Source organism: Lampetra planeri, chromosome 19, assembly GCF_965212315.1.
Source record: "Lampetra planeri chromosome 19, kcLamPlan1.2.h2, whole genome shotgun sequence".
NCBI classification, from domain to species: Eukaryota; Metazoa; Chordata; class Hyperoartia; order Petromyzontiformes; family Petromyzontidae; genus Lampetra; species Lampetra planeri.
In genome coordinates this window covers 4471937-4496812 of record NC_136125.1, presented here as the reverse complement: position 1 = coordinate 4496812, position 24876 = coordinate 4471937, and the positions used below count along the sequence as shown (strand labels likewise).

Here is a 24876-nt window from a genome sequence, read left to right as displayed (position 1 = left end):
GTGCACCGCCAGCAATCCTGCGCGGCGACTGCATTTGCTCTGGAGGAGACGACACATTTTTCCGTGGCATGTGCCACTATTTTCGGGGGCATTGGTTGAGTGGGGTGGGTTTGAGCGCGGAAGTCGTGCAACAAGACGAGCCTTATCATAAGGCAAACGGTCTGCTTGGTGGTGGTGAGGGAGTGATGGAGTTAAAGCCATCGGGTCCCGCGATGGAGTCTCTGAAGGCATCCCCTTGACTGGCTCTGTAGGGCTCCCGTGGGTCACGTGGTCTGTGCTGTTCTTGCAGTCACGGTGGTGATGGATGATTTACAGACGTTGCCCAATGAATGCCATATTTGCCACAAGTGACACGTGTCACCTTGCGTAATATTTACGTACACGTTGGTGACTGGTAAACTTTGTTTCCCGTATACATCAGATAAAAAACATACAGCTTCTAATCAATCCTATGACACTTATTATCTATGGCTGGTGGGGGCCCCTGGCATAACAATTATAGTTGAGCATTGGTTTAGGGTACAGAAGACCTTTGAATAGCGCTGGGGTTACGTTTTTGGAGAGTCACAAGCCAAAACCGCGATATTCAATATTTGAGCCTTACCTAAATAATGCGGTTAGTTTCACGGCAACCAAAAATAGACAACATCGCAATTTAAATAAGTGCTGTGCAGTATACCAAATAAACTAAACTGGTTAATTGAAATTAACATGTAAAAACCCGGTACAAAAAAACTTTCCGAGACAATAAATAGTGTAATTGCTAAATGTACTACTAATGATGATGGTGATCCAAAGCAGATGTCTGTTTGTCCGTGAGTGGGGAGCGGTAGTGCAATGGTTAGCACGCTGCGCTACGAACCTGGCGAACAGAGTTCAATTTCCGCTCATGCTCTACACCAGTGACGATTATCTTAACCGGTCATGGACCTCCCCTAGATCGACTCAACCTCATGAGTCCCTGGTGCGATGTGTAAATGTCACCACTCGGGAGACGAAGGCGGCCGGGTGTGGTGCTGGCTAACCCACCTTCTCGTGTGCTGCGCCGGACTTCATAGGTGCTCGCTAACAGCACTTGCCCCAACAGTCTGTTAAGAGGCGATACGGGGGAGGGTCTTTGTCTGCGAGATGCTTGTATGGCAAAGATTGTCCGTGCCACTGACTGCTACTTCAGTGTAAAGTATACCCGCGAAAGGACAAAACTAACCCCCGCGATAGCTAAATTGGTACAGAGGTGGCCCGCGATTGGTCGTAATCGGGAACGATGAACCCGCGATATTCGAGGGTCTTCCTGTATTGAATCTGCATGTCAATGAGAGCATCTTGAGGTTGTCCTATTGAACGCTGGCGATGCGAATGTGTAATTTCCACTGCTGGCTTGGGCCACTGACAGATGAGTGATGCGCCACTGCTCATTGTGCAAGAAGACACTTGGATTTTTATTTAACGCTTTGACATTTTTAATTACGTGTTTTCTAACGGAGGACTTGTATTTTGTCATTGAGCGTGACTTGGTCAAGGCTGTATTCATGCCACAACTCCTTTTTCAGGATTGCTTGAAGTAAAAACAAGCGTGCCAAATGCTTGAAAATGCTGCGGTGGAATTTTTGATGTCGCATCTTCCTGAATTAAATGGCGCTAAACGTGAGAAGGGCACAAGATGGAATAAAATACGAACCGTCACTTTACCATTTATTATTGGCAGAGTATTTTCTTGGGCATGTAAATACAACAGTAATATGCCAGTTGCGAGTGACATTTAAGTAGTGGCCAGAGAAAGGCTTTGCAAATGTCAGCTGAAATGCTAAATACAGTACTGCAACTTTGTTTTAAATTTGAGCATTCATTTTTTTACGTGGAATTTCCACGCTTGGTCCTGGGACTGGCGATGGAAATGATTTCGGTACCATGTTCACTGGAGCAGATGGGGTAGGGGGGGGGGCATAGTGGGGTCATCCCGACACTGGGAAACGGTGTGATTATATAAACCCTAATTGTCTTGTGCTTTGCTATCCACTCGCTCCAGGGTCTCGCCTTCAAATGTTTTGACGGGGGAGGGGGGGGTAGAGCACTCATGCCTGGACTTAAAATAAAATGCACTGCCCAGCCATTGCCACCCTCTCTTTGTTGAACAATGCCTGGATGTGCTGCAGGGGCTGGGCTTTTCCACATGTGGAAATGTACCATGGTCAATTTTAATCCCGTAATTGTTTTTAGTGGTAATTAAAAAATTTACTTAAAAAGGGTTGCCAACACCCACTAACAATGGTGACATTTTGCAGATTTTTCCCCCGGCTTTGTCGAGTGGCTTTTTCCAAAGGTAAGCAGGAAAGTAGCATTAAACAAACAGCCAAGTGAAAATTCTCGCGTAGGTACGTGCCTGATTTTCATTTTAAGTGACACGATACCTATTTTTAAGCGGTGTTATTAACCCATCCACAAGCCTGCTAAAGTATTGGCGCTAAAAACAAACCGTTCGGCTTTTACAAATTCTATCCTCCTGAGCCTTTGCCTTGCATGGTTGGGGGAAGGGGGGGGGCGATTGCCACAATGGGTTCCTCCTCGCATCTGGAAAGGCTGAAAGTTTCCAGAGCAGTGGCCAAAGGTTTGGGCTTGCTTGGGTGCGTGCGTGCAAAGAGCTCTGCCTGGCATCGGTCACGCCTGCGCGTGGCCTGGCCGCCACCTCAGGCACAGAGCGCCATGTGTGTTCGTAATTTGTCGAGGCAGTGGCGGCCGGAGAGGTTGCCCCCATGACACGCGGCATGTAGCGCCCTAACGCGGAGTTTCGCGCAACGCGTCTCGCGGGGAGAATGTAATGCGGAACATGAACACAACGTCGCATATCCAACCCAGTGCTCATCCGCCCTGATGAATGAGACACCCCCCCCCGCACCCAGGGCAGTACTTGTGCACGGTGTGATTGTCATTTTACTGTAGATTGTTCACGCATCCAACCTTTTCACATGTACGCCAATACCCGTCACGTTGGGTAAGCAACGTTGCGTATCCAACTTGCATATCCAGTAAGTTGGATATGCAACATTGTCCTGTGGCACCCGCCACGAGAATGTGGAATTTCCACTTTTTAATATGGTGAAGGGAGTTGAGCACTGACCCATCTGATTGGGAATGATTAGGATCAGATTCTGTATTTGTGCGGAGAGTAGTGGTGTACCGTTGAATCGATTTAACAGCAGTGCTGAAGCTCATTACACTGGCAGCCGAATGCATGGGCAATAATTGCGTTTTTATTGATGTGTATGGATGTTTTATGTAATCGATTTGACGTTACAACTGCGGCCACTAGAGGCTGCTATGTTCACTAATATTGAATCGATAATTTCCATCTGATTGGCGCCCTGAGTCGCTGCAATTTAATTTGCAGCGAGGAGGGAGAATCGGTGCACTCCTGGTGTGGACAGTACATGTGCTGTACATGTTGCTGGATTCATATGTATTACCTTGGTCCATCCTTCCCACGAGTGACAGTACATCCTTGTGTAGGATGTCAACGGTGGTCTTTCCAAACAACGACTGGCCCTTGCAATGAGTGTGGCGTTTCCTGGCCAAGCGTTGCCAACAGAGATGAATGTGACTCGATCACTCTTGATGATACACATTCGGATGTTTAACCCTAGACTTGGGAAAATGTACTATGTGAGTGCATGCAGCAGTAAGTAATTTTTAAACACCATCTTTGGAAGGGGTAATGTTAAAATACATTGCATATGCAAAATTAGAAGTGAAGTTAATGACCACTTTTGACACCTTGGGGAGCATTGCACAAATTGCAATCAACCTGTGTGATCGAAATGGAAACTGGTTGGCTCTGGATGAAAAGAGGCTCCTTGTGAACATACGTGTGGATTAAATTAACACTGGCAGGTCTATGCACCACACCGCGTTCCATGTGGCAGCTTTCAGTTCCTAGGCAGACGTGTACTGGCGTTGCACCTGTTAGCTGTTGACTGGAAGAGGGGCGCTGAGCTGGTAAGATGTTAACTCCCTTGCCTGGTATGCAGGAGTCAGTCGGTTCGATCCTGACCCTTGATGCCTAATATATTTGGAGTTTGCATGTTTTTTCCGTGGTTGCATGGATTATTCTCGGCGTTTTAGAGCTTGGCTGGGATGAATTTTTGTGGCCAGGTCACTCCTGAAAAATAACTTCATAGCTCGGTGGGCCTGAGCAAGTAAGATAAAAAATAGTTTAGGTTTAGCTGTAATTATGACACAGACCAAAGTAACAATCGGAGCGCAAGCTCAACATACTTGTCTTGGACTTTGTATTCAAATCTATTACTTGTATTGCATCTGTGTGCATGTTTCAAAAATTGCTGAAACGCCCTCAATTGAATGAAAATATTCGCATGCACAATGCAGATTAACTGCATTTGAAGTGCCTTCCCGGATGGTCTGCTTAACGTATTAAAAATAAAAATTACAGTTATCCATAGTGCCGTCATACTTTGGGTGCACCACGGCAAGTCGATTTGGCAAGCCGCGTGTGGGTGGGTGTAAAGTCTGTCACCCCCCCCCCTACTGGACCATCCTGTGAAAAAAAGCTTCGTAGCTCGTCGGATTTCTCCAGCATGAATGAAACGATTCTGATTTGGAGTGCTGCTCGCCTAGTCCCAGATGCCCGGCCAGCATGGGAGGGTTTGCCGAAGTACCTTGTGAAGATGAGGCTCTTCACAAGCTCCCTCGATGGGAGGCCCTTCCACCAGCAGTAGTGTGAACAAGAAGTTGCAGGGCTGCACCTTTCACCCCACTACTTGTCACTTGGGTAATTAACCGGCAGTCACTAGTGGTTTTCATACTCTCTGGTTCTTTCGGTAAAGTCACGTAGGTATGAAATAAATTAAATCGCGACGTTTCGGGTGCAACACGTGTCCGTCATCAGGTGGGGACAACCACAGCAAGAAACAATTGCTGAAGTGACTTTACCGAAAGAACCAAAAGAGTGGATCCCTGCAGTCACGAAACCTTCAAATCTAGATTAGCGGCTTTCGGTTTTGTTAGAAAGTGAGTGAAGGCTACTTACTACTGCTGCTGCTGATGCCGCCCTGGTTGTGAGAATGCAGTTCTTGTTTGAGTATAAGAGACACCGTTAGTTAAACGAACTCTGGAGCAGAACCGACTTTCTCGTTTTATGTATTTTCAAGTTTTGTCCAGATGTTGGCAAATCATTAGGAAATTGCTTCCCATGGGATTCAAGGTAAACAAGCAAGTCGCCAAAATGCTTGTTTACATTGGGGGTGGTGGGGACCTGGGAATTAGGTAAATGAAAATAAATAGAATCTGTGAAAAATCCTGTTCTCACTCAACCCGTGTACGTTTCCGAGTCCCATTAAACAATTGCGTGATTAAATTTGGCAGTGTGGGCCCTGGTTCAAGAAATCCTCCTTGTTGTGGCGTTAGCGGGTGGAGTTGGCAGCGTGGTGCACAACAATAATGGAATGCTGGGAAATTGTGGCACACCCATTTCACAGCAATTGACCTTCAATTAGCAGTTCCAGCGTTGGCGTCTGTTATGAGTGTGTAGCCGTGTGCATCCCGATGGATTCGCACTGCACATCAGTCTACACACTGCACCTCACCACGAAAGTGCACTGAGGCACTGTCGGTCTAGACTTGGCAGTTGCAGCTCGTCTAAAAATGCGTTCTTAATTCTTAATTTTGCTATACTAAAACAAGTTAATTTCATTTTAAATTAAATGTTGGCAGTTAAAACTAATCGCTGATTCGCATGTTTGCCCCGCTGAATGCATGTTTTGCCCGTACCATTGGCCAATCTAAGCCACTCCTATGGAGTGCCATCCGTTGAGAAAAGCGAAACCAATTGTGGTGCATATAGTTCCACCGCTTGCCAAATGACGAGTCGTCGTTTAAAGGTAATTTGACCCACCACCGACACTCGGGTCGTGTCTATTATCATGGGTGCCCCGGATTATTGGTGGGGAGCTTTTTCAAACTTGGTTTGGCTATCCCTCGTCAGATGTTATTTCTGGGTAGGGGTCAATTCCTGCCATAGGAATGGTGAATTTCCACACTGGCTTGGGGCCACCAGCAGTGTTGACACTCGGTTGTCTCTTACTGGCTCTGCGCCTCGACGCCGTCTCGAAACCTTCCCGTTGAAGCTGTTAAATAGCATTACGAAATGAGACTCTTAAACGGTCTGCATTTTACATCAATCCATACATCGCTGTACATAGCAAGGTGCATGCGTTTAACATGAAGCATATGAAAGGACGTGTACGTGTATTAGATCATGAACATATTACATGTATGTATATTTGTGTGTGTGTGTGTGCAAGTGGGTTGATCTACATAATGACTTGCCTGTCATATAAATGTGGAATTTCCACCACTGGCTCGGCTACAAACAAGAGAAGTGCCACCCCTGACTTGTTCGGAGTGGGAAACCATTGTGGCTTGATTGATTAAACAGCGCTAAAAAAAAGTTATCTGTCCATGGTGGGGATATCCTCCGACAGCCCGTACTAAAATTCTGAATGCGTCCCTGGGGCTCTGTCAAAATGTGCCGTCCTTGGGAAGAGGCGTTTCGGCTTCTGCTGAGTGTCTGATCAGCTGTTAAAGAACTTGAATATGTCCTTGGCAATATGGTCCTAAGCTTTGAATGAGTAGTTGTTGTCATTGATTAACAAACGGCTTTAAATTGAGAGAATTTGTCTACCTATTACTACGTGACTGTTTAACCAAGAACATGCCACATTTGCTCGAAGTTACTCTCTTAAACTCCGATAATCATGCAGTGTGATTTTGCAGATGATGATGATGTGATTGTATTTTTTGTGGATGTGATTTTCTAGAATGAGAAATCATCTGGAAAGTTGACTGATCTTAATTTGGATCTCAAAAGTGTTCAGCAACAGCTCGGTAAGTGATCGATAAATGCAACATTCTATCGACCCATTGTGTGAAAATTGTATAACTTATAATTCAGGCATAATTGTCAATGCAGTGTTTGCATTACTAACTTGACGGCTACATAAAATCCCTTCGCTCGTTCATTCCCCACCAAACTAATTCACTTTGCATCTAGATATAGTCACTGTAGTGGCATGAACTCACAGGTGGTAAACCACATCGAGTGATTGGGCTGCGCACCGTAGGCATGGGGAATTTTTACACCACTGTCAGAGCCCCAGGGTTATTCGAGCCAAATTTTTGAGCGACTCATTTGTAGCTTGGGTTTTACACCGAAGGCCTTGACCATAAATATTATCAAAACAAGCGTGGGACTGCCACCCCCTCATGGCAGTTACCAAGCCAGTGGTGGAGATTCCTCATTCCTATGGTTGGGGCTTTCTCCATAAGACAACCACATTTTTGACAATCTTTTATTGACCTCCGAGTGAATGCTGGGCTGAGTCACCCCTCTGCCCACCATTTCCCTCTTCTTGAATGTGAAAGAACGATCTTCTCCATCTTGAGGCGAGCGGGCATCACAGCTCATTTCGGGCTTGGCATGACCTGTCGCCAGTTGTAAAAACAACCATATCGTGAGGGCCCCACTCACGAGCTCGGCTCTGAGCTAGTGGAAGAGAGGTCTAGCTAGACGGCACTTCCCGTGATGATGTTTTGCCCTTAACATACTATCTATACTCCATTGTGTGCTGCAGCGACGTAGTGTCGTGGTTAGCGCACTGCCACGAACCTGCCGACCCGAATTCGATTCCCGTTCGCGATCGACACCAATGGCGGTTATCTGAACTGTCCCTGGGCCCTCCCCTAGGTCAACTCGGCCTCAATTGAGTATCTAGTGCGATGTGTAAAAACATTGACGAAGGTGGCCTGGCGTGGGTGCTGTTCCACTCCACCCAATCATGGCCGTTCCGGCCTTCATAGGTGCCCGCTTAACTGCACTTGCCGCAGCAGCTTGTTAAGGCTTTATGGGGGGGGGGATTTTTGTCTTGTTTGCGGCAGCGATCTACGTGGAGCGCTGCACACGGCTGGAGCAGGAGAAGGAGGCGGCGGAGCGAGACGCCGTCGCGGCCGTCGCGGCTCTCGCCGAGGCCGAGAGGAGGCACGCCGAGGCCCTGTCGAACCTCGAGGCCACGCTCAGGCAGCAGTTCGACGGGGAAATGGAGCAGCTGCAGCAGACCCACGAGCAAGAGCTGGATGCGAGGGTGGCGCAGGTACCTGGCCACGCACCCCCGATGAGCACGATTGGCTACGTACGTGCGAAAGAAGATCGACATGCATACCTATGTCGGGGCTTTTTTGCAGTTTTTTTTTATTTGTCTTTTAAAACTCGCATCTTTAAACTGGCTTTCATCCCATAGGTTGTGGTCGTTTACCCTGGTTCTGTTTATTTTATTGCTTTCCGTACATTGTGCATTGGGATCTATGGATGAAATGTGCCTTGCAAATGTAAATTATTCTTATTTTTCAATCTGTTCTGCATTGTTGCCAGAGTGGTAGCATAACAGAAGCTTTTTTTTTACACTCTTAAGAAATCTCGTGTCCTTGCATTTTTTAGTTTTTGTCTCTTCTGGCTTGGGTGGTGCTCCGGCAAAGTTTTAAAATTCTCTTGGTTAGTGGTTTGCTCGGTCAATAATATCTCTGTGGGAAGGAACACCGCTGGTTCTGGATGATCAACTCAGATTTGCACCTTCCCCACAGACAGATGGCTTGATTTTTATACTGCATGCCCTTGAGCCAAATACCTAGTGTTGTGGTCCCGGTAACTCGTTTACGTTTTTGTCAACTCAGATTGGCCACCAATTTTTGGCTGCGGCCTAAATTCTCCAGTCTCATTACACTTCAAGGCTGTAGATAGCTTAAATAAAAGCGACTTTTAAAAAAAATAATCACAATTCCACTCTGTTAGAAATGTCCAACACATTTCCGAACACGATCAAAAATGCTATGAGGAGTTGCTCTGGAGACTGGGAGATCGTTGATCGATGTTCGGTCACCGGTTTGATGGCATTAGCCCACGATTTCTCACTGGATACAGTGGGCTATGTGGAGGCTGCCATCTTCTCCAAAAATGCATGCAGTAGTGGGACAAACTTAAACTTTTACTTTCAATCAAAAGTTCAACAAACAATGAATATTTAATATTGTAGCTACAAGTCTTGCCCCTTTTGTGTTTTATATACAAGGTATTAATTTTGTTGGAATTTTGTTTGTTCTGCATCAAACATTCTCCTTGTCAGCCAAATCCTGAGCTGGTTGGAGAATCGGATCCCAGTTGAGAACATGTGGTGTCACATGACGCTAAACAAATGCGGTCAACATCTGAAACCAATTCCGCTCCGAGCTAGGGCCCTGTGTTCTAATTTCACTTTGTGATGTTTTCTTTTTCTATGATTTTTTGGATGAATCCAGTGGCTTCGTTATTTCTCCAGGAATGCCATTTCATTTTCGGTTAACAATGAGAGGCTACTTGACTAAACATGAACATTTTCCTTCTCCGCTAATGGCTTTATTGGTCATTTATTGCCTCTCCTTATCCCGAGAGCACACGCGTGGGCTGGGAGGGGGGTTAATTTTAGAGTGGAGCTCCCTCCTGCTCAAGAATGTTGACACTTTATATACACAAGGCGCCGAGAGCCAGAGAAGAATGCACGATGGATAAAAGCAGATCCCGACGTTACTCATTTTATCGTTTAACATTTGTTTAAAGTTTGTTTTGACGTTGACCATGTCATCGCCCCCTTTACATGAGAGCACGCTGGAGGGCCGCGCCATGCCATCACGGCCCTTTTTCTGCCTCTTATTTCCGTGGTCATGAGCTAGCAAATCTCGGTTGCCCCGAACCATTGCATGCTCATTCAACTCGCCGAGATGCAGCATCTCCTCTGTGTATGTTAAACTTCTTTTGCCCCATACGTAGCCAACCGTGCTTAATCGGAGGTCCTCGAGCATTGTGTGGCTCTTGTGTGTGCATGCAGAATTACTTGTCATGGAACTTCTCCCTGCTGTCAATTGTAATATGGGATTTTTTTTATTGTACGTGGTCTTCTGGAAACATCGTTTGTGCAGTTATGCTATAAAAGTTATTTAACCAGTTGCTTTTCAAATTAGTATTCCGTGCATAGAGTGGACTTTTTTTTTATGCAGAAAACTATTTTACTACCACCTCCACTTACAAATTCTGGCACATTTTATGAGTGACGGTAATGTTAGCTTTGTAAAAATAACATATGAAAAAAAAAGTTTTAAGTGTCTCGATTGGAAGCCTGTCGGCTGGTGGCGGAAATTCCAAATGTTTATGGTGGGGCCCCATCTTTCCATAGGACTGATCACGTTTGACTTTTCTCAAGTAGTAATCATTTTATCCACTCTGTAGGGGATGATGTGCATAAAAATATAGCTTCATAAGAAAACGTTCTCTGCGGTTAGCCTTCAAGTCAGGAAATGGTTTAGAAAAAAAGTCCTTATCCGAAATGAAAGCTTCTACTTTTTGGCCACGAGGCAATTTGTAATAATAGTGATGATGGCAAAGTGCACTTGGGGATTTCTTGATTTTATCCCTGTTTGCCAATATGCGTCGGAGCATAAGCCATCATGCAAACGCCGGTCATCCTCACAGCGGCTTTTTTTGCTAACCATTGAACAAAGACGCTCACCGCATTGCGCGCTTTCGGATGCGCTTCTGCGGCCGTCTGGAATGATCTTTCTTCCGATATTAGGAAGCCGCTCAAGCTATGCACTTTAAAATCTAAATTGAAAACCCATTTCTTAAAACTGCTTTTTGTATTTAGTATGTTGTCCTTCAACGGCACCTCCGATTTGGCACGGTTTGCTACGTACATTGCAAAATATGTTTTACATGCGCATAGATGTGTCTGTGCATGACTACAGGGGGTGGGATCGTTGTCTTGAACCATCTGAAAGTGTCAGCTTGGTCATTGGCACGCTGCATTCCTGGCAACCTGAGTTTCAAATCCCAGCCCACGCGTAGCCATTTTTGGCAGACTACCCAAATCTGTCTTTGTCTTCCTCCCTTAGGTGTGTTCAGCCTTAAATTAGTACCTGCTGTTGTGCAATCATCACTGCAGGAGAGGGCCATAATGACTGGGCCGTACCAGGGTCTAATGTGCAATGTCCACAGTGGGCGCTCGCTATTGGCGCTTGCATGTTAATGTGTTATATTAAGAGTAAATGGGGAATCCTTGTTATTTCTGTGAATTTCTAAGACAAATTGCCTCTTCCAGACCCTGCCATGAAACATTGCCATTTAATTGAGACCATCTGATGTTGCGTGGGTGGGAGTTTTCTTTTCTCTCCATTCAGGTAACCTCCATATCTGCTCGCCCGTCCCTCCTACTTTCCCGATTTATACTCTGGATGTAACATTCTCTGGGTTTTCTGTCTCTCGGGAATCTACTCCCACCGTCTCATTAATCATGCCCTCTGCCGCTGTATTAAATCCATTCTAAAAGTATACATTTTCCACTGCGCCTTTGCCACTATATATCATTCTTGGAAAACCCGTTTGTGTTGCGTACTGTGTGCGTACACGCCTGCCTCAAGTACTGCATACATTCTTTTTGGTTTTCTGTTGGTATGCATGTATATTTGTTAAACTTCTTTTGAACCGTACGTAGCCAACCGCGTGAACCAGAGGTGCAAGGGAAGGGCAATAAACTAAACAAAGCAGTTCTCAAGAAATTAGTTTTCAATCTCGATTTAAAAGTGCATAGCTCCAGTGGCTTCCTAATATCGAAAGGAAGAGCATTCCAGATGGCCGCAGAAGCGCATCTGAAAGCGTGCAATGCAGTGACCGTATTTGTTCGATGGCCAATCAAAAGCTGCCGCTGCGATGTTTACCGGAGTTTGCGTGATGGTTTACGCTCCTTGACGAGACAATTCAGTGGCATTCTTCTCAAACAACCACCTGTACCTGTATCAAAGCCCTGAGCCCATTGATGGGCATTTAACTTGCTTGTGGAATAGGCCATTTTCTTTACTTTCTCATGATCTGCGGGGGGAGTTATGGACTGCTGCATTGACCCCAACCTAGGAATTGACCACTCAAAATTCCACTTTGCAATTTTCACATGCCACAAACCCCAATGTCTCTGCCCCATGAGAGCGTGGCGTGACAGGGCCCAGCGGTAGGGTGTTTGCTGCTTGTTGCAGAGGTTCACAGTTTAAATCCAGTGTCCTCCCTGATATAGGGTGGTGCCACGGTGGCTAGGAGATGTTAACTACCTCGCCTGGTACACAGGAGGTCGTGGGTTTGATCCTGACCCTGACGCCTGCTGTATATTTGGAGTTTGCATGTTCTCGCCGTGGTCATGTGGATATTTCTCCAGGTCCTCCGGTTTTTCCCTCCACATTAAGAAATATGCGTTTATGGAATTGGTTGCTATAATTTTCCACATGATTTCACCACTTTGTTGAGCTGTCATTTCTGAAGAAGAGCTATATAGGTCAGTGGACCTTACTTGATAAAATAAAAATAAAGTACAAATTTCTGCGAGCGTAATAACTAAAATAATACGACAGTGGCCAATAAAAAAATCTTCTGACATAGTTTGCTAGTGTAGGCCCATTGTGTGCTGACGTTGGGCGGTTGGGGTCCAAATAATACAATTATTGTAACCTGAAAATTGCTATATACATGAACAATATGGAGCAATCATCACACCCCTACTGGGACTAATGCCCCAGGCCACATTTAGAAATAAGATGATACTGGTCTCTTGTTCTCGCCACCTGGTTAACTAAACTTAAAGCCACTGAATTTGGCGATGCTCTTTTCCACACTGAAATTCTATGTTCCTGCGGCAGTGCTCGGCTTTGTGCGAACATGTAGGTGTTGCCTCCCGTTGGTCGTCACCAGAGGTCGCAAACGGGTTTTGATTCCTTACCCGTACCTGGCTGGGTGCGGCCGGGTACGGGTAGCCGGGTATCGGGTAGGGTACGGGTATCGGGTACCCGGTTGCGACCTCTGGTTGTCACCAGGAAGAGTGGATCCCCTTTTAAGAATACTTCAAAAAGCATTGGCCAAATATCTCTCGTTATTGAGACCCCGTGGGAAGTTTTCATGGCGACACAATATCAATTTACTGACACACGAGGGACAAGTGTGATGAACGCTGTGAACTTGTGATCGTGAACCCAGTGCATTCTGGGCTAATTGCACATCATGGTATGGAGCTGGCACCAGTGACAGTTTGGGTTTAAATCTGGTGAAGAGGACTGTGGTTAAACCGCACTCTGAAATGTGGTGGTGACTTTATGGTTTTGGTTTACTTCACCAATGACTTAGACAACCACATGGAACGATGTGTTTTCTTTTTATTCCACTTCAACTCTTGAGGATTAAACATGTTTGGTTGGCCACGTGACAATCTTTTCAAAACCGTGTGGGTTCAGAGGCCAACTGTCATTTTAATATTTAAGGCTGTTCTATGCCACCACGTGATGCAGTGCTCACTGCAGAAGCTCCGGAAGGACATGTCTTGCTCATGATGGTGATGCTGAGATCAGGATGGGAATAATACTGCAATTGTGGGGAGTTGGGGGGGGGGATAACAAAGGGAAGTGACACACCCTGATTGATCAGATGTTTACACTGCCCACACTCCACTCTGGTCCTCATGTCCAGGAGTTGCCGTGGTCCAGTGTGTTTGCTCAATACTAAAGTGAAATCTCCCAATTGTCACACGTCTCCTGTCGCCCATGGAGTGAAGGGAAGGCTGCTTTTGCTTCAATGCATCTGCAATAACATAAGGTGGCCAAAGGGGACCGACTTGGAAAAACAAATGACCCAAACAAAGTTCGGGTGTTGAATTACAAATCAAAACACACACACACACTCCAGCGCTAGTAGCAACAGAACAACACATGGCCCTGTTTAAGAGTTTTTTTGGACCGTGATGACTTTTTACGTAAATATCATTAATCATCTTGTGCCCATTTTAGATAGCAAAATGAGCGGCTATAATAAATGTACAACACAAAGCATAGCATTCTGTTCTTAATCTAGCCAAATAAAAACCTTGCGTCTTCCCATTTATCTTTGTTTAGTGACCGTGAGCAAGTGGTGGTCAAAATTACACATTTCTATGGCAGTGAACAGTCTATCCATCGGACAACTGCTATTGATTTTTCACATGGAATAACACATGTTCTTGACCCAGAATAAGCAATGGGCTCGGCTGATGCTTAACTGGGATTTTAAATTCCAATCTTATGATTCTTGAGTTCATTTTTCTTGCCAGAATACCATCCTTGGGATTTAATATAATGGATACAAATGAAAAGCGTAGTGTAACAAAAAATGCCAAAACAAATTATTGCACGAGGCAATGCAATACATCTCACTTTAAAAACTCTGTACCGTGCACGGGGGCACCTTCGCTTGACGTCGCTCTGCGCTGTAATGAGCACCCTGTTGAAATTCCAGCCGCGTCTTTGCCAGAGCGCGCGGCTTTGGGTAGGTTTTAGACGCGGACGCCGTTATCGTCACTTGCAAGCCAAGACGCCATCCTCCTGAGGACGTTAGTGGCTCGTTGACTCGGCAGCGCTCGGACGAGCAACGCAAAAGTTTTTCCTCGGTGCTTCTGTTTTGTGTGTGAACTTCTTTCACACCGTTGTACGTAGCCAACCCATGCTCATCGGAGGTGAGGGGAGAGGGCAACAAACTAAACACAAAGCGGTTCTCAATAAATGAGCTTTCAATTTATATTTGAAAGTGCACAGTTCCAGTGGCTTCCTAATATCGGAAAGAGCATTCCAGATGGCCACAGAAGCACATCCGACAGCGTACGATGATGCGGCGGGGTGACCGTCTTTGTCCGATGGTTCGCCAAAAGCTGCCGCTGCGCCGGGGGTGGCAGCTTTGCTGTCGATGTTTCACTTGGTGGCTGGGTTTCAACGAAGGAGAGGTGCGGCCTTACCCGATGGCCGAGACGCACAAATTTCCTACAATCATTTCGAATTGGTCAAGGTGGAACGTGGCAACTTCTTGCTTATGCCGCTGCTGGTGGTAGGGCCTCCACCGTAGGCATTTCCTGGGAGCCTCTCCAGAAGGTATTTGTCCGTGCTGGCCAGACAACTTTAAAGACGTGGGAGTGCCCACGCTTTACCCCACCACACACGACCTGCTGATCGACAAACTATGGTAGACCAATTTGTGCTGGTGGGGGAGGGAACGATCCCATGATTTCAACTGCTGTGACAGTCTCGGCGAGTTCTCACACGGTTATAAATAAACTTGACTCTCATTATGTAAGTATTGACTTTCCATAAGGAGATGCACATAAATCCCAAAAGTCAGGGTTGGCCTTCTGCCTTTGATTTGAACACGTGTCCTTTTATTTGGAAGCTACTAACAGTGGCATCTGCCGTGGTCCATGCATGAACTTGGAACTTGATGTGGCTGGACGTAGCGTCATTTTCTATGTTTCTGTTTTTCCCATTTAGCAAAAGAAAGAGGCCATGTCTGAGATTGAGATGGAGACGGTGACTGCCATGAAAGAAGGCCTGGAGAGGAGCATCAATGGTGAGCTTGCACATTCCATGATTTAATTCAATAGATGCTTCAACAGCAACGTGTGAACCCTATGAGCATAACAAATATGGGCATTTAACTTAACACAACTGTAGCCCTGTTGAAATATTTTGCTGTCTGCGTTCACTTAATGGATGTATGTTGAACTTCTTTCGCACCGTACGTAGTCAACCGTGCTAATTGGAGGTGTGGGGGAAGGATTACAAACTAAACATAAAAAGCAGATCTAAAGAAATGATTACATTTTTTCGAAAAAAACGCCACTTTTTCAAAAAATTTCATGCTGTGGTTTTCAAACCTGATGATTGCTTGTGTTGAAATCGAAACGTCGTGAGAATTTAATTGTTTTATTTTAATTACTTTATTATTTCCCTTCTACGGTTCTTTACCAAAATTATTTTCTCTTTATATTGAAAAGTGCATAGCTCCAGTGGCTTCCTAATAACAGAAGGCAGAGTGTACCGCAGAAGTGTATCCGAAAGTGCGCGATGCAGTAACAGTTTGTTCTATGGCGAGCAAAAATGTTAAGTATGCGGCTGAAAAGTAACTTTTGTTATAATTGTGGTATTGATTTTGTTTTAATTGAAAACCCTTGCATTCAATCGAGGCTTTCCTGTGTAACTAAAAGAACATCTTCATATTATCTTCTTGGTTCTTTCAGGAAAGTCACGTAGACTTTACCGAAAGAACCAAGAAGATGAAAGAACCAAAAAGATGAATCCCTGCAGAAGCTTTGAATCGAAATCTTCATATTAATTAATGTAGGCAATGAGCAGCACTGTAACAGGACATTTGAAGGCATGGACACATCTAACACTGCTTCTGAAGTCTGTTACATGCCTGGGTCTCACCCAGCACAAACAGTCATGAACCGTAGACTTGTACAGCATATTCCTGAACTTATTCATTACCCTTTAAATAACGTTCACGAAACTTGCCAAGCCAAAGCATGCTCGCGGTTTTGTGGGTCTCGTTTTTCTGTTGAGAGGTCTTTCCGATCAGTGCATACCAGCTTCAACAGAACCAAATCGACTACGATCCGCCGCTCACGGCGACCTGCCGCTGTACCCACCGCGTGTGAACCTCGCGCACGATGCGGCCACCGCAGTTTCGGGGTCTCCGGCCCAATGACCTGGAACACGCTACCAGATCATGTTTGGGATCCATCCCTGAGTCGGAGCCCAGTTCCTGCAGCAGACTCGAAACAGTGTTATTGTTTCGGAGAGCCTACTTAAACGTGTGATCAATGCGTATTCGTGATGGACTGGACTCGTAAGAGTGCGCAATAACAAGAGTTCTATATTCTTAGGTTTTTTTGGTAAAGTCACGTAGGTAAAAAATTAAAATTATTAAAACTAAAATAAAAATCACGACGTTTCGGAGGCAACACAAGCTTCCGTCTTCAGGTGGGACCGTCACAGCACGATAGCTGTATCAAGTGAGAGAAATTCCAAAAAACCCGTATTTTTATATATACTGGTTGAGGGTGGGAGGAGCCAAGGTAGGCCCTGAATATTATTTTTGTGAGGTTCGGTGCGGCTGAAGCACGCTGTTAGGAAAGAGCCTTTGTTGTGTAAACTAGGTGCAGATGATGTAAATTTGCATGTAAAAGGGACTGAGCCTTTTTGTTATGTAGAGATGATGCGGCTAAAATCGTACGTTGAATTTTTCAACAAGAGTTCTCACTGTCTCGCACCTTGCCGTTTATTTCCAGAGCTGAACCAGTCTTTTGAAAGTGAACGGACGTCGATGCAGAACAAGTTTGAACGTGAGAAATCCTGCTTGGAGGTATGCGAGCTCCCATTATATTATCCCCTTGCTTATTGTAATCGACATCTGCGTTGCTTCCAACCGCTGCGTTTTAAAACGGTGGAATTTGCATTTAACGTCAGACCGAGACTGTTTGTCAGACGTTGAAGTGTTTTCCTTCCTGTTCAAGGGAGCGTTGGAAAACGTTCCCCTCCATTGATGGCGCTGAACCGTTGGTGGGAAGTTCTACCTTCCTGAACATCCACGTTAATTTGTATGTACGTTGAACTTCTTTTGCCCCATACGTAGCCAACCATGCTAATCGGAGTTGTGGGGGAAGACAACGATAAGCCTATAAACTATGCGCCTTGCGCATCTTCATCCTAATGTAATAAACGACTGGACCACGATGTCTGGCTCAGTGTCCTTTATTATTCGGTTCGTGCTGTACACCCACACGGCTGTCTTTACTCTGTAGCTTCTCCACGGTGCTAACTCCAATGTCGGCCCGATCCACAACAGCAGCTCCGCTGCTGTTCCTCTCACACAGCCCCCCTTGGCTGTACTCTCTGCTGCTCTTCTCCCTCCGCAGCTCTCACAGCTTCTTGCTCTCTCTCTCTCTCTCCGCAGCTCCTCCTGGCAGCCACACCGCTGCCTCTAACACGCAGCCCTCCTGGCTGTCTCCTCCCCAGCTGCACACCACTCCGCAGCTTCCTCTTATCTTCGGGGTTGGCTCCCGATGGCCGTCGGCGCCCCCCCTCTCCACACTTGCCCGCGTGGCCTCACTCTTTTCCGCTCACACCCCGACTGCCTTCCCCTTCCGGTTTACCCGCTTAAAGCCCCGAACCTTCCCCCCACGTCACATGACTCCACCCCCCGTGACGTCACCTCCGGAAGGTCGCTTACGCCCGCATTACACTAACACAAAAAACATGTACCTCTGTGAAAATCGCAGGAGACGGTGAAGACGCTGTCTATGCAGATCAAGACTCAGAAAGAAGAAATCTCCAGCATAGGGAAGCTCTTGAAAAATACTTCTGCCAGCAAGGTAGGCGCTGATAAAGTTAGAGGGTGGGTAGGGTGGGGATGCTGGTGGGGGGGGGGGGGGGCCTTCACTACGTTCACCCGAATTGTCCCTGCTGACAAACACCACCTAAAAGGGGTTGCGTGCCTCGAAGCGCTTCAAGCGGTGGTGCCCCGCTGGCAGCGATTGCGCAAGCACCTGCGGCAAACAGAAACACGCCGCGCTTTCGTGAATAACCCTGCCCTCAAAGGGGGGATGCGCCTGAATAATAAGTGACGTTTCGGGCAATGGTCCTTCTTCGTAGCAGAGATTAATTTCTACCGTTCCAATAGAGAACCTCTTGTCCTGCGAGATGTTAACTACATCGCCTGGTATACAGGAGGGTCATGGGTTCGATGCTTACTCTGGCGGCTGTATATTTGGAGATGGCACGTTCTCCCCCTGGTCGTTTTTTTTTTTCTCTCTGGGTGCTCCGGTTTTTCCCTCCACATTTTAGAATCAACTTCATACGTCTTGAGTTTGCCTTATTATAAATTCCACGTGATAAGCCACTTAATTGAGCTATCATTTTGTGACCCGGTCACTTCTGAAAAAGCTATATACCTTAGTTGGGCCTTACCTGGTGACATTTGTAAAAAAAAATCGTTAAACTCGGCATTGATTATTTTTAAGTGGTGTAGTAATGGAGATGTCTTTTTTGTTAGCTCTGATAACAAGCGATGTTCTTCCGGCTCTCCCGGTCACTTGTGTCCATACCCCCGCCGCTCCTCCGTGCGATGCTGACACACCGATTTCGTGCCGACCGCGCAGGGCTCACCGCAGTCTCCCGCGTCGTCTCCGCACATGGAGGACGAGCTGAACAGCCTGAAGGCTGTGGTGGACATCCGCACCCAGCAGATCCACACGCTGGAGCGCCGCATGCTCACGCTGCAGCAGGAGGTTTGCTCCCCCCACCCGCACATGTCACAGTAGAGAGGTGATGACGATGATGACGATGAAATCGCCTTTATTTAAGACCGAAACTGGAGGTTGGTTGTGATCGCCAGCGAAACGTCGTATTCATTGTAAATGTCGTGGGTTTACTCTCCACCACACACCGGTGAGCTGAAGTAGTAGTAATTGGCACGTTTTGTTTGTGACAATTTAATTGGCTGTGGTGGTGGGTTTAACCCAATCTAACCCAAAAAACCTTTATGGATAATATTAGTCGCAAAGGGGCCTACTCAGTGTTAAACTAGAGGCCACCTGCCTAAAGGGCACAGCATCTCCCTGCTCAAGCGAGCCTGGGCTGAATGGAAGAGTATTTACGGTGTTTGCACGCCTGTAATTCAGTCCATTTTTGATCAGTGTGATCTATTAAACCTGCCCGCTATCACTCACAACTCAACAAAGCGTAAAATATGGGTTTATCTGACCATTAATGCCCCCTTTTAATCAAAACCACATTTTTACTTTTAATGCTCCACTAAAATCGCAGCACTTGCTCGAAGCTGTGACCTGTTTGTCGCAGTTGCCAAATAGACAAAGTGGCTTAATGCAATTTGTGTAACGACGTTTCTCGTTCAGGCCGATGCCAAACGGATTGTGGAGGAGAAGCTGCAGGTGCTGCAGCAGCAAAACGAGGACATGAAGGCTCGCATGGACAAGAGCATGGAAGTCACGAGGTGCGCGCAGTGCACAATGTCACTCCTCAGGCTTAAAGTGAAGGTTGTTCACCGGCCAGCCGCTTGAAGCAGTGGCCGATTTGTCCCCCTGTGATCAAAGCATTTTTGTTCAGATGAATCAAATGAGATGAAGAATTCGAATTTATTATTTCTTTACATATCACCCATAGCTTGCCGGGGTGGGGGGGGGGTGAGGAGGGACTGTACATGGAGGCACATGTGTTTTGTGACCCCCAAATGAATTCTGTAAAGCTTCAAATATTTTTTAGTGAGGTTTATTTAAAGCTGAAATTAATATGCAAAGTAAAAAACTATGTTCGGTCAATTAATTGAGGGTCGGAAGACATCTGTGGACCGCCTTGTGGAATAAAATTGGCGACGGCTTGAATCGATTGTTTCCGTTGGCACAGGCAACTGTCGTCGGAGCAGACGGCTCTGCAGGCGTCCCTTCAGCGCGAGGCTAAAGCCAAGCAGCGTCTCTCCATGGAGAAGGAACAGCTCATGTGGAAGCTGCAGAACGGCAGCTCGCCGGGCGTGTCTCCCTCCTCGCCACCGTCCACCTCCCCCACGTTCTTCTCCTTCCAGTCCAACAACACCGCTCAATTCTTCTCCACGCCGCAGTAGCGCGTGGCGGGGGGGGGGGGCTCTCGCCCAATCCGACCCCTGGGGTGCCAAGACCAGAGCCCATCCGCTTGCCGTTGGGTAAACAACAAGAGATTCATCTCCTGTCTTCTGCCCACGTGTTCCCCAGCCAGCGTCGGACTCGAATCAGTCCGTGGATGTTCATTCCGTCACGACGTTGTTAGGCGTTGTCCTTGCAGAAGCTGTGTCGGATTCTAACCTGAGTTTGAGAAACTATTTTTTTACTTGGACAAATCTACATATTCGATGGCTCCGATCTACTGATGCTCATTTGCTTTGCTGGGAAGCATGCTCCGTCTTCCGTTCGGCCGTTGATGATCAACCCATATGCCCGATTAGATTGTCATGCCATGGAAAGCTAATGGGCCGACACTGCCTCCTCTTCTTGATGATTACCGAGACCTACAGAAGAATGCACACGTGCTTGTGACCATAAGTAAACTCAGCATCGTTTATTTCGTGAGACTTTTTTCACTTTGCAAACTTTATACGCATCCTGTGATTTTGCGTGCGGTGTCATGTAGGCTTTTGCGTACTGGGAAAACGTTTCTCGCCGCTAGCTTGAAGGGCCGCGTTGCTTTCGCGTGTGTCGTTATCCCGTGAAAAGCCCACTTGGCAAAAACAATTCACGTTCTTCCACACCCCAGGTGCCTTCAAACGTGTGGGTCTGTAACGTAAACCTCAAGCCAATTAATATGGACTTCCTACGGCTTTAGCCAACAGGGAGAACAGACGAGGAGAAGGTTTTTTTAAAGTCTTGTCCAGAGGATCCCCAGTCCCTGCTAATCCAGTGCAAGCACTGTATATTCAATTACACTGAATAAGCGTTGGAACGGTATTCCAGCAGCCAAGTGGCGTCATGCCTTAAACACGTGGCCCGTATCGATTTCCACGTGCCCAGGCCTCGTGGCGAAGGAGCTAACAGGGGTGGCACGCATCGGCTGAACGCGGTGCCCCAATGCGAAAAAAACCCGCCTGGTGTACGGTTAAATACCTTCCGTTCCTCGCTTTGCCGCTCCCCAACCCTTGACGTAATGCAAATTGACACCAAATGAAAGTTGGCAATGCCCCCTCCCCCCTCCTTGGCATGGACCTACGCCGGGTGATGGACATCAGAAATGTTGCTGTGGTCCGTTCCACGGTGGAACATTGTTGATGCATTCACCACATGTGATGGGCCTTTACTAAGTAAGGCATTTGTTTTTTTAAGTTTTCAATGTCCGTGCACGCGTGCACACAAAGCGTATCCAAATTACAATTAGCGTTCTTACAGTGAGCACACGAAGGTGGCTGAAAACATGACATCGTGAAATTTGAAGTTACTGTAACGTGTTTATAGAGCTTGCAGTCAGGTTTCTTCCGAAATGGCACAATCGGCCACTTAGGAAACTGGTCCTTAAGTGATAACTACGGGTTTTCTAGCCATTACATAATTTGCCCACAAAGTTGAACTTGTTTTAAGAAGATACGTCGAATAATAAACCATCTTATCATTATATACCGCAATAGATTTACACCCGCATAGAGCAAGTGGGACGGCGGGGGGGGGTAAACACTCATTGCCTCCTTAAGACCACCAACACATTGTGCAGCTGCTCTGTGTTGTTCCATGTGGCCGGCAACACACACAAAACGGAAGCTTGACACCGACGCATTTAATTGCAAAAAAAAGTCATTGTTTCTTGCTCGGTAAACTGAGATGGTAGTGGTGGTGGTGGGGCTCCTGCAGCGATTGTTGCCGCTAGCCTCGTTCGCTGCCTGGTGTCTTCCGACCCGCTTCAACAATGCCTTGCAAACGTTCCGACTTTGCTGGGTTTGCAAAATTGTTTCAACATTGTGGCTTTTTTTTTTTACTTTTGTGTGATTTTTGTAAATATATAAAGTAATAAAATAAATTTAAGTCTTACGACAAATGCATGACATTGCCTTAATGTAAATGACTCGCTTTGCGAGACTCCGCAAAAGGGAGTAGAAACATGTCTGTCAATTGTTGTGGAGTCCGATACGACGACCTGTGTATGAAACCCCAAATGTCTACATGGGTTTTGCACGTAGGCTTTTGTGGCCAATATTATCCAGTAAAGAGGTTTCTTTGGGTTGGATCGTGGCAATATAAATGTCGTTAAACCCACCATCGCTTAACAGCCAATTAGTAAGGTTATTACATAAACAAAACGTGCCAATTCGTTACTTGTCGAGCACGATCGAACCCAAAAAACCTCACGTCTCCATAGGTGCTCGTGCACGCTTGTGTGCGATGTTGCATCTACAGTGGTCCAGATGTCATATGACCCCCACCCCCCCCCCCCTTTAATTCTCCAACTTATGTTTCTAAATGGGGGGGGGAGGGGTTCACAAGACATCTGGACCACCCTGTACAATTTCATTCGTGTTACCTGCTAAGCTGCTATACCTCTACTCGTGGTGTGTCAAAGTGACGAGAAATTATAAATATCATTGGCATCCAGGATCCCTGTGACCGAATTGGGGTGAAGGGGAGCCATGTGATTTGGCAACATCGGAGCGTGTTCTGTGTGGTTTCTTGGAATGGTTTGCGAGTAAATGTTTGGAAAATATTTCCGTAATTGATGCTTTAAGCAGTGAAGAAATGGGCCCTCTATGTCCAACCGCAAGCAAGTGTGGACCACTGATGCTTCATTGTCGGTTAGATTTGGCAGCGTTGTGTGTCTGCAAACAGGTTTTTTTTTTGCACAGTTTAATTTCCCAAAATAATACATCGATCAGTTCCTCGCTATTTCAGGATCATTTTGGAGCATCTGCCCGCGTGTGGTTCTGGGAACAAGGTGTCATCCCAATGTTCCACAGCCCATGAGTGGTGCTCTCGGGTTTTTCCGTTCGTGAGACGCTAAGAATGACGGCAAACCCGAGATACAGTTTAAGCTACAAGGAAACACTTGCTGTCAAATCCAAAGTGTAAATGAATAACACACCTTAGTCGAATGTTTCCATTAATTTACAAATCACAATTAAGTCAGCGGTTGGGTTAGTAACGTGTGCTCTTCTCGTCACAGGTTTTTACGGTGTTTGCTGTTTGTAAGCAAAAATGTGTTTTTCAGCATCTGTGGACTGCTGTCTGAATACTCACAAAGTAATCGTCGGCACGTTTTGCCATTTATCGCCGCACCGTTGTGCACTAATCACGGCGTGTTCACGTCTCTGCGCGGATGTCCGAGCGTTTACGCGCACACGACGTGCGTTTCACGATTTCTCATCTGACACTCCGCAGGCTGCTGCTCCTGATGTAAAGGAAAATCATCGTTTCTGAGCAAAGTTCTACACCACTCACTCAATCGCTCACTGTTCATCGTTTGCTGGCCCTAGAAGGCCTATTCACTCTTGCCCCACGTTGCACTGGTGCTGAATGCAGTATTGTTCAATGGTGTTTGTTTTTGTTTGGGATTTGGATGAAGGTTGGGAGGCACCGTTTATGAAGCGATTGCCCGTCATGGGGACCGGGGGTTGTTTACTAAGCACTTAGCGCTGAACATTGTTGTTTATACGCTGTTACAAATAATAAATATGTGAACTGAAGCCATGTTCATGGGTTTTTTTTTTTCCTGAGACAAGTTGATTTAAGGTCAACATGCCCCCCCACCGAAAGGTGCTCTCGGCACCCAATGCTGCCAAATGACTCCTCTCGCAAGGGGCAGTGTTTAGTCCAAGCCAACTTGTACAAGGTGACGTTACGCCCGCCTTCAATTCAATATTTGGGGAGGTGGGTTTGGTAAACCGCAGAAACGTGGAGCATGTGTAAGACCCACTGCAGGGTAATGAGTTGGTACAACGAAGTAGGTGGCCAAACCCAGATGTGTAGAGATTTAAGTTCTCTTATTATGCACGCGTTTTGTCTGGTCACACCAGTTCCGTATTATCACAAGGGACGGGATGCCAATGGATGCAGACGCTTACAGAATCGATTAATCACATTGATCAGGAATCGAACTTGATGTATCTAGCTCGAGTTCATTGTGCGTGTCTATATAACACCACGATAATAAAAAATCATATGCGCATTCCATTCTAGGATCCCAAATGAACAATGCATGAAATGCATAAAATACAGAGCCAGGGCAGCCGAACAAACCAAAGAGTGAAGGCCACTTTAAAGAGATGGGTTTTTAAAGCCGGATCGTAACCTTATTGTGGTGGTGGGGTTTGCGTGTTCCAATGACCCTCAGAGCTATGTCGCCTGGAGTCTTGTCCTCCTGGCAGGGCCTCCCTTGACGAACAGGTCTGGGGAGAAGTTCCAGACAACGGTCCAAAACAAGCCCCTCATG

General features: G+C 46.3%; 1 protein-coding gene across 2 annotated transcripts in view; it reads left to right on the top strand.

The window, feature by feature from the left end:
* LOC144723972 (uncharacterized) overlaps window positions 1–24130 on the top strand; it is a 79037-nt gene extending 54907 nt beyond the window's left edge. For both annotated transcript variants that reach the window (XM_078602782.1, XM_078602783.1), the window contains 8 exons: window positions 6831–6897; window positions 7948–8159; window positions 15412–15490; window positions 17214–17287; window positions 18204–18296; window positions 19083–19211; window positions 19839–19936; window positions 20347–24130. In XM_078602782.1, the coding sequence (XP_078458908.1) occupies window positions 6831–6897; window positions 7948–8159; window positions 15412–15490; window positions 17214–17287; window positions 18204–18296; window positions 19083–19211; window positions 19839–19936; window positions 20347–20560 (966 nt within the window). In that variant the 3' untranslated portion in view covers window positions 20561–24130. The remainder of the gene's footprint in view (window positions 1–6830; window positions 6898–7947; window positions 8160–15411; window positions 15491–17213; window positions 17288–18203; window positions 18297–19082; window positions 19212–19838; window positions 19937–20346) is intronic.
* The last annotated feature ends 746 nt before the right edge of the window (window positions 24131–24876 follow it).